This window comes from Mastacembelus armatus, chromosome 11 (assembly GCF_900324485.2).
Source record: "Mastacembelus armatus chromosome 11, fMasArm1.2, whole genome shotgun sequence".
NCBI lineage: Eukaryota > Metazoa > Chordata > Actinopteri > Synbranchiformes > Mastacembelidae > Mastacembelus > Mastacembelus armatus.
The window spans coordinates 2,566,109-2,576,276 of record NC_046643.1 but is presented as its reverse complement, the minus strand read 5'-3'; the positions used below and the strand labels follow the sequence as shown (position 1 = coordinate 2,576,276).

Below are 10,168 nucleotides of genomic sequence, written 5' to 3'. Positions count from 1 at the left end.
TGGCAATAGTCAATATAGAGTGCTTTATCACAAAAACTATAAAACTGCATAAACAACAAAAGACTGGATTTCAGTTTGACTGTCATGCCGGGTGCAGGTATGAATGAAAGCGGACATAAAGTGACATAAAGAAGGTACGTTTTCCGTTTATTTCTTTTTAAACACTTGACCGTCACGTTTTACAATATTATAAAAGTACAGTATTGTAAAAGATGACGGCCGAATGTTTAAAAAGATAGGCTAGGATAGGCTTTAGTAAGGGCATTCCTGATGCCATGCACTATGATGGTGTATGTGCTAAATCATTTTTTAAAAGTGAGAACAGAAGTGGACTAAAGCGACTGTAGAACACTGCAGGATATGTTTTTGTCAAAAAACTGCCATTTAAAAAAAACAATAAAGGCTAAAGGACAGACAGATTTATTAGCAGGAGTTTTAGCTTTACCCCTGGAAAGAATAAGAGGCCTTAGCACCCAACAATCCTTTTGGAGGGAGTTTATTTGACAAATTTTTTAATATCACACAAAAGAAACACTTTAAGTAGAAAACATCACATATGAATTCAAAATTATGAAACTGTACCATTTAAGGGATCTTTGATAAGACAGAGGGGCATGTTCTGTGCATTAGGTGATACTTAGTACTAAGATGACAACTCATCAAATATTACCGGTAAAGATAAACCACAAGGCATATATATATATATATATATATATATATATATATATATATATATATATAGACTAAAGGTAAAAAAGTGCAAAGCAGCTTAAGGTCATGTGGACCACTAGGGCATCACTGTGCACAAACACACCTTCAAAATACCATCACACTTCATTTTCAGCAAATGTAGAACAATGCTGATAGGTTTGGCTTTATTTAGCAGGCCTGTATATGACAATGCTACTGAAGGACTTACACGGGTATCTATTCATCTCTGTCTCTTCATCTCAGGATTGTGCACCATCCTGTTTTCACCATCTTTCTCTCAACCCTGTTCGTCACAATCCATGTTCTAGCATCCTGTTTTGGACTTTTATTTGGTATCTAGTTACCTGTGTTAGTCTCAGGTATCCTGGTTTCTGTGTCTGTTGTTTTCTGGATTGTTTTTTCAAATAAGAGAGAGAGAGTGCACACTTCTTCCTGGGTCTCCCACTGTGTTCCTGTGTTTAGTGTCACCAGACTCCAGCTTGCCTGTAAGTAGGCTACACTCTCCTGAGCCTCTCCTTGTTCCTGTGTTCCGTGTTCCTGGACTCCAGTGCTTTCCCCTGGCTCCCTTTTTTCCTGAGTTTTCCTCCCCCTTCTTAGTCATCCTGATTCCCTTCTGTTTCCCGAGTCTGCTGGTTCAGCCATTATGCTCCTGGACTCTTTTGTAAATTCATTGAGATATATTTGTTTCTTTTTTTAAAGTTACCCTTTGTTAATAAAGTATTGATCTGCAAACTTGGGTCCAAAACAAAGTTATTTATATAGCAAACCTGACACTGTTTTAATGCCTAACACATTGTACAAAATTAGCAATCCTCAGAGGTATAGAGAGGGAAAAAGTACAAGAACATGTTCCTTATTTACTAAAGAGACAGTGTTGTAGGTAAGTACACTTAGGTCATAGGTGCATGACAGACAGAAAAATCTGTTTTTAGTCAATAAATATAACCATATATGGGTCAATAAGGTTTTGATGTTAAAACTAATAGATGTAAGCATATAGATGTAAACATTCAAGAATTTGAGTGTCTGGTTGGAAAAGCTTCATGGGGAGTAGTTAGATCAGGGACCAAATGATAAATTATCACATCCAAAATTATTGGCTGATTTAGCTGACAGACACACATATATATTGGTGTTACTGCGGTCCCTTTTTTAAAAATAAAGTTTGAGCAACTTTGAATTAGCACATATTTCATTCAAATGCAACAAGTGCCTAGTACTACGTCTTTGTAATCCTGAAACTTCTTCATGCATTGTTTTACTCATTTACAGGACCTCAGCTACCTCACTAACAAGGTAACATTACAGTTGCATTAATCAATACCTGTATTTTTCATCTATGGTTTTGATTGCAAATTGCATACTCACTATTTTTCATCATGTACTAGCTTTCCCCATTTTGGGTTGCAAAGATACTAGTTTAATTACAGGGCAACATGGCATGCAATGGGTCTAACTACTACAATACATGTTAAAAATGTATACTGCTTGCCTTGTTTCTAAACAAAGTCACGTCCCCATCTTCCTTATGACTGTCTTTTCACTCTACCTTCCATTAACCCAGTCTTATAAAACAATGAACACTCCTGATTTCCAAAGTGGTTGGAGAAAATGTCTGAAAGACCATTAGCTGGCCCTAAAATCCCAATAGTTATGGTCTGGTTTAGGCTACTAAACTTCGGATTCTAAAATAGAATTTAAAAAAAAATCATGTTAGTTCAACTATTGAGAAACTATAGAATGAAAATCCCCCTAAACCTTGAACTAAAGTGATTATCAGAAAAAAAGTTTAAAAACATTTATAAAAAAAAGTAAAGGTATCATAGAATATTATTTTGCATTAATACGGATCTTATATTGGCACTGGTATAGAAAATGTTGTAAAACGTTATCCATGTCAAAACACACAACACTCTGTGTGATCTACTGCATCAGTTGGGCAATGTGCAGAGTCAGATTTTCAATAATAAGCCAACAGTAAACTTGACTAAATGAATGAATGGATCTAAAACACATCTACACTGCATGCAACACAGGCACACCACACAATCTGCTACCAATGTACTGGTATGGTGGTGGTGAGACATGCAGGCCATGGTTGGCAATGGTGTGACAGTTTTTATTTGGGTCATGTCAGGATTGTGCAGGTAAGGGCCTCAGATGATGGTCTTGAGCTCCTCGTCAGTCAGCTGATTGACCGACATGATTTTTGTCAGCTGCTCGGCATACCTTTCCTGGTCCTGCATAAAATATGGGATGCGGACGTTCTCCATGTGACCCATGGATTTCAGGCGGTCCACATCTTCGAATGACACCTGAGCACACAGAAAAACAGTGACAGATAAAGCAAGCTTTTGTGCACTAAAAGTTAGAAGTTATATGTGTGTGTATATATATATATCAGCCGTAGCCAGGCTGACACAAAGTCACAGCTCTGCTGAGCCCAGTGTTCCCGTAGTTCTCAGCAGTGATGACTTCATGAGTTTCTTTATAAATAAAATCATAACTATTGGTGTTATGTAGCTGCCACAGATGGATCTTCTTTTACAGCAGCTCTTGAATCATCTGTTAGACCTCAGTTATATTCAGACTGCTTCTTTCTCATAGATCTCTCTGAACTCACATCATCAGTTGTTTTATCTAAATCATCAACATGTCTCTCAGACCCCATCCCAATTAGACTACGTAAAAATGTCATGCCATTAATCGACTCATCTTTATTAGCCCTCATCAATTTATCTCTAGTAACAGGCTATGTGCCGGAGGCTTTTAAGATTGCAGTATCACACCCTTACTCAAAAAGCCTACTCTTGATCCAGGAGTCCTGGATAATTATAAACCAATATCCAACCTACCCTTTATTTCTAAAAACCTGTACTTGTCTGTGTACTTGTCCTCTTTGATCTTAGTGCTGCATTTGACACTATCGACCACAGCATCTTATTAGATACTGGAACATGTGATTGATATTAAATGAACAGCATCAAAATGGTTCCAATCTTATTTATCAGACAGACTCAAATTTGTTCATGTTCACGATGAACCTTACATGCACACAAAAGTTAGTTATGGAGTTCCACAAGGTTCTGTGCTAGAACCGAATCTCATCACCTTATACCTACTTCCCTTAGGCAAAGTTATTAGGAAGCATGACATTAATTTGCATTGCTATGTAAATGACACTCAGATATATCTATGAGACGTTTCAGCTAGCCTGTTTGAAGCCTAACTTCAAACACATCTTACAGACATAAAGCCCCCCCCCCCTTACATTTATATGGCGCCATTGAATGTCACTAAATTTGTGCCTTCTCTCTCCTGTAGTTTGTGCTGTCTCCCTCTCTCCCTCTCTCTCTGTCTTTCTGTACCTTCTGCAGGTGTCTCTGGTCCTGGAGCTGTAAATTCTGATGTGCAGTTACTAGTCCCACCAACCTGCAGTGTCTATTTGTTGTTATTATTGCTGTTCATATCTCGCTCCTCTATTCACTCACCCCAACCGGTCAACGCAGGTGCCGCCCAAACTGAGCCCAGTTTTGCTGGAGGTTTCTTCTGTTAAAGGGCGTTTTCCTCTCCCCTGTCACCAGTGCTGCTCATAAGGGATTTGTTGGGTTTATATTTAAAGTGCCTTCAGGTGATTTTTATTGTATTTTTATTGTATTTTAACTTCAACAACACTTGCATCAAGCAGACTTATCATGCACTTTGAGAACACACTGCAGTATGTATTAAAGAACACTGGATGGATACAGACTGCAGATCTGCAATACAGACATTTGGATTCAGCTAGTGACTTTGTTTGAAGAAGAAGAAGTAGCGATATGGAGAAGCAACTACGTGGTGGATGACTAACCAGTATACTTGATACATGTTGTGAATGACTGCACCAAAACATCTAATAAAGAAGACGTTCATGTGTAGAGAATCCAAGAAGCAGTTATTTAATGTAGATGCTGCTTAGTAAATTAGAAAATATATTAATGCCCCCCCAGACAGAAATAATTGAGAAGTCTTACCTTTCCTAGAGCCATCAGCAGTGGGAAGTTGATCTTGGCTCTGTATCTCAGGATCTTCAGGATGCCATCGAGGTAGACCTGGTCTTTACTAAAGCACCCTGCGGTATGAGAGGTTAGAGAAGAGGAGTAATTCAAGTTTGAACATGAATTGAAAAGGGATAATATTAATATTAGGTTATTTTGAACATTTCATGTGTTAGATTGTCATGAAAATTAACGTTGGCAGCATATACCAACAAACTCCTGTCAAATGACTAGTAACCTGGCTGTGCTGTATCAGTCTGGCCTCTCTTTGCTCTGACACAGTAGTCCCAGCGGGTGTTGGGGTCCTGGACAAATTGCCCCAGGTTGTGGAACACCTGGGAGAAAGACATGTGGCTGGCCTGGTAGACGGTGTAGTAAAGCAGGGCAGCACGCCACAGTGTGGGGTCTTTCCTGAACAGCACACTGTGGATGCTGGCGAGGCCTTCCTCTGTTGGGTTCAGGGGCTTCAGGTTGTGCTTCCTTCTGCCCACGCAGCTGCTCCATGGCTGGTGGCAATTGTTGATGCCACGGAAATAATGTGTGCCTGGTGAATCAAGACACCACAATCTACTCATGCAGAGTATCAATACCTGAAACAGTTCCTTAGTAAATAGTGGATGAAAGAATGACATCACACTCAACTCTTAATGACAAATCATTTAAATCACTGGTGAACTCCAGGAACTACTGTGTACTCACCAATCTCATGCCTCAACATGCCCTCCAGCCAGTGCTCTCGGGCAGTTGAGCTGTTGATGGTCAGTGTCGGTCTGCCATTCACCACTGTCATGGAGGCTCTGGACAGAAGGTCATCTGTCACCTGCACTACTATCTATCAACATCACATAGATATATGCTTGAATAAAGAGTGTGGTAATTTTATTTTTTTTATTCCATATGCAGCATGATGGTGTGATTGAGCAGTTTGTGAGGATGACTGTATTGTGTTTTATGTTGCTGTTTTAGGTATCTTTAACTTGTTAACTACCTCCACTTTAACTAACCCCAGACATGATAGCCATCTGGACTCAGAACACTGACTCACAAACTAAGTAAAAGAAATGCACGTGTTACAGAGTTACTAGGTTGATTTCTCCTTTTACTTACTTGTTGATCTGCTGTCGTATGTTTAAATGCATTGGGACTTTGCTAAGCATACGAAAGGTAAATGTATATGTGATATTATGTGTTCAGTGAAACATTATTAACTGAGTGATGTAACTGTTGATGGTTACATAAGCACAACTCAGCAAAAACAAAACGCTCGATGACTTCAATAAAGTGGCAGCTTTTTTTAAGGTCATACTTTTCCCTGAAGCAAATTCACACTGACGCCCTGCTGACTGCTGCACTGTAAAGATCAAGGTCAAAATCCTCCATGACACAGACTGCAGAGGGCAACCACAAAAAGGTTAGGTTTCAAATTACAGCCTCTCATAATGTCTTTTTATTGTACAAATTTTCAGCAGTGGGAACAGTGTTGCCATTTTGTTTAAATCCAACAGAAATTAAACAGCCAAGTATTTCCTTCATGATCAAAAAACCTGTTTCATGTGTCCTCTCACCTCCCCTATACAACCTTCTTTTTCCATGTATTTCTTTACATTGTGCCAGATGCGACCTTTGGTGAGGAGTTTGCCACCAGTGGCCTGCTCAAACTTCTCATAGCTGCCATATCGCTGCAGGGCGAGCTCCATGATGTGCACGGCCTGAAGGAGATGAGAAGGTCCTGTGACTTAATAACTGGCACTGACACTTTCTGTTCTTGATTATATTGGACATGCAGTATTTTTCCAAAGTGTTAGTAAAATAAATACAGTGCGCAAGAAACACAAACCATCTAATACCAGATCTTTTTCTAAATATGAGACTTAGGTTTGTAAAATGCACATATTTCTTCTTCCCTCAAACTATATTAAATTTTGATGTTTTAAAAAGCTGTGCTTCCAAAGCAAGTTTACAGGTTTGCATTACATTGAATGAATTAATTCTGAATATAAATCTTTTCAGATCAAATCAGACAAACTAAACAGCTATATTGCACTTTTGTTTGCACAAAAGAAAAATGGATTCAGTTTAATCAATCACACACATCAGATATTTAATCAGTCTGTCTACACCAGATATATTTTTAAACCACTGTTCCAAAAATCTGTGTTCTCAAGGTCCTTAGGTCAACGTATGGTGAAAATTGTTTCTATTTCTGTTGTTGACAACCCTCTGTTTTTCTCTGTCAAATCTATTTCTATGTGAAATCACCTAGAGTAATGTCTACTTTGTCGACAAGATTTCAGGGAAAAAAAACATGCACTGTTACCTGTTCAGCTCAAACACTTTCTTTTAGTCTTATTATCATAGTATGTGTGTTACGAAAAAAGAGTGTAATACAACACCACTGGGATGTTTTCCTGGAAGCACATTGGGTGTCATACCATTTTGTATTCATCACTGATGGGAAGCTAAATTGTTGTTTTCTTTCAGAACAACAGTGTGCATCTGAAAATGTGCTGATGTTTCTAAAGCTTTGGTGTACTTCACTGTAAGAAAAGACAAATTGCTCAAAACCATGGAGTGACTGTTCATGTTGACAGTGGTTAAACTCACCCAGATAAAACACAGTAGCACCTGGTGTACTGCAGGTAAATGCATTCTGTGATGCAGGCTACTGCTCTTCCCACATTTCCACTGCTTTGATAAAGGTTACATGTTGCAGATGACATTGCTCTTACTTAGCCAAGTGAATCAAACCAAAGAATTAAATTGTTCTATACATGCTTGGGGGGCAGCACACCCTTACCTGTGCAAGGAAGTGATCTGAGGCATTGTTATGCTGTGCCAGGACAAGTGGGGATACAGGATTGCTGTACTCAAACTGCGGATTGTAGTTAAAGTCAGACTTGAAAAACTTAACCTTCTCTTTCTCCACATTAGATGGCTTGATAGCTGTAAGGATGCAGAGTTTCTTAGCATTTTCCACTTCCTTTGTGATTTTTCCTTTTTGCAGAGAGGGAAGCTTTGTGCGAGGTGACTTGGGAAGATATATCTTTCTAAGCTGTGGAAGAGCACGAGGGTTCAAGCCCATTGTGCTGCCCACTACTGCAATGTTATGTGCTGGATTAGGAAGATTGGAGTTGGTCCCTGAGAGGTTGCAAGTTGTCCGTTTACCGCCATCTTCTTGAGCATGTGCCTTTGTAGGAGCCATACCTGGATGGTTTCTTTTCCCAAATGTGGCACCACATTTCACTGATGTTTTTGGCCTCTTGTACAGAAACTGCCTTGGGCTCTTCTTCTCTTCCTCCTCAGCCTGCAGCAAGATGTTGTAGCTGCTAGAGTCAATGCTGAAAAGGTCTTTGAAGACACTTGAAGAAACCTTCTCCAGATATACTTGGCTTGGACTTAGTGCCTTGTCAGCAGGATTTAAGATATACTTTTTGGACATTTCTATTTTTGGCCAGTGGAGTCTTTCTGAAAGAAGTAATATGAGAGAAGAGAATAGAGTACATTTGTTTCCAGCTTACTTTAGAGTCAGCTTTATGTGCAGACCTTTTATAGATAGCTAGATAGAATAATCCTCTTATCGGGGTAGGATAAAATTAGATCTATTACAACGCCAAACTAAACAAAAAAAGCAATATTCACTACAAAGTTATAGTGAAAATGACGAACAGTGTTTTTACATCTATGTAAGCAAACTTACAGTTCTTTTCAACAATCACAATGATGTCCTCTTACTCAAATAAAGATATGTTGATTTGTACTAAACTACTGTGATGTCAGTTTAATAAGTCAATATCCTACTAACATAGAGGAGATTATTCTCATCATATCTCGAGAGACTTGGAGTAGAGCACAGGAGTCACAGTGCAGGGCCGAGTGACTTCCTGAAAGGCGACAAAGAATATCATCACCCTAATAGCAGGCTCGCTGTTTAGACAGGAGCACTGAAGCAGAATCCATGCTGCTGCACACAGCACAAACTAATGACTTCAGAAGCACAGTAATCATTGGAAGAAGGAAAAGTACAAAATTGGGACATTTTTTGCTTGCTTTATGCTCAGCCATCAAATCAAAAACTATTACCTATAATTTCAGCTGAGTATCTGATCATTCAGTAACAGGCTACTATCCAGTCATACTGTAGACAGCATTTCTATATAGTGAATGCTTAATTAACTTAATACTTTTTACACTTACTTTATATAAAATTAGATTTATGACAGCAAACAGTGCTAAACCAGAGTGTAAAACAACTGCACAACAAAATGAATCAATCCTCAAGCAGTTAAATTTCATCCATTGCCACTAATCAATTTTCAAAGCACCAATGTTAATGTAAAGTAGCTATATGATTAGCAATAATCAGGATGATTCAGCTGAAAGACAGCTCCTCAGAAATACACTATGAGGCTTTACTACACAAATGCTTTGGGTACAGTAAGCACTACAGAATGCAATGCAGACTATACAGGTCATACTGTTGAACGCTACTTAGTTTTACGATAGTTATTACATTGTAATTAGCGTTAACTAACATTAATTTTCCTGATAACGTTAAAGTTACAGAAACAAAACACTAATACAAAATTACCTGTTACTTTTATTGATTCCAGCATCCTTTGTTAAGGTACTTAATGTTGGGTTATTTAACTACAATTAAAATACCCCGGAGCTGATCGAATAACGTTAGCTTAATACTAACGTATTCTAGCTAAATTAGCCTGATAATGTTGTCCAAATAGAACTCAACGATGGAAGTTAGTTACCCCTAATAACTACACGAAGAAATATATATTCTAAAACATTTCAGAGGCTATTAGCAGAGCTGACAATAGACGTCCCGTATACACTGTGCCCCGTCCAGTCTGGTAAGAGCCAAGCTGGTTGTGTGGTACAGGCTTTGCACCGACTGGATTCCCTGCCTTGTTTCCATGGCTTTGCTAACTATGCAACACAGCTGACGCTCATGGGAAATGAAGTCCCTTTTTAGAAAAGAACACTTCAGAGAATGACGGAGAAGAAAATTGAGTTATCTATATTACTGATTTTATTTTTAGGACAAGTATGAACAGTATTGTAACATGAAAACTGAAAGTAGCGTAAAACTAGATATTCTTAAAAAATACATACATTTAAAATAAAATGCTAAAGAATGTAACTCTGTTGTGGGCTGATTACATAATCTGCTCTATTATTAATGTAAAGAAATTAGTCTTCCGTTTAACTGCATCGACCGAGACTTAGCTAATCTCTGTTTTCGAGCAGCATTCGTTTAACCGTTTGTTTTCAGCATCTGGAGCACACGGTTGACAGATTGACCGCGCGCAGTGACCGGCGTCTTGCACCGTGCACGTACTGAGCGTGCATAATGACATCCCCACGATTAGCTGGGTCCTTGTTTCTCATTGGTCCTCAACTGGTTC

General features: G+C 38.7%; 1 protein-coding gene across 3 annotated transcripts; it reads right to left on the bottom strand.

Moving 5' to 3' along the window:
- Positions 1-1,449: 1,449 nt before the first annotated feature.
- Positions 1,450-9,641, bottom strand: matcap2 (microtubule associated tyrosine carboxypeptidase 2). Of its 3 annotated transcripts, XM_026301094.1 has the most exons (8): positions 9,337-9,641; positions 8,551-8,629; positions 7,546-8,213; positions 6,314-6,457; positions 5,448-5,580; positions 4,987-5,292; positions 4,725-4,822; positions 1,450-3,026 (listed from the first exon to the last, which is right to left on the bottom strand). In XM_026301094.1, exons 3-8 carry the CDS (start codon positions 8,185-8,187, stop codon positions 2,868-2,870), a joined length of 1,482 nt encoding a protein of 493 aa, XP_026156879.1. In that variant the 5' UTR covers positions 8,188-8,213; positions 8,551-8,629; positions 9,337-9,641; the 3' UTR covers positions 1,450-2,867. The 3 variants fall into 3 exon arrangements, with proteins under 3 accessions (XP_026156879.1, XP_026156878.1, XP_026156880.1); XM_026301093.1 differs by lacking the exon at positions 8,551-8,629; XM_026301095.1 differs by lacking the exons at positions 1,450-3,026; positions 8,551-8,629 and adding an exon at positions 4,146-4,297.
- Between the last annotated feature and the right edge of the window lie 527 nt (positions 9,642-10,168).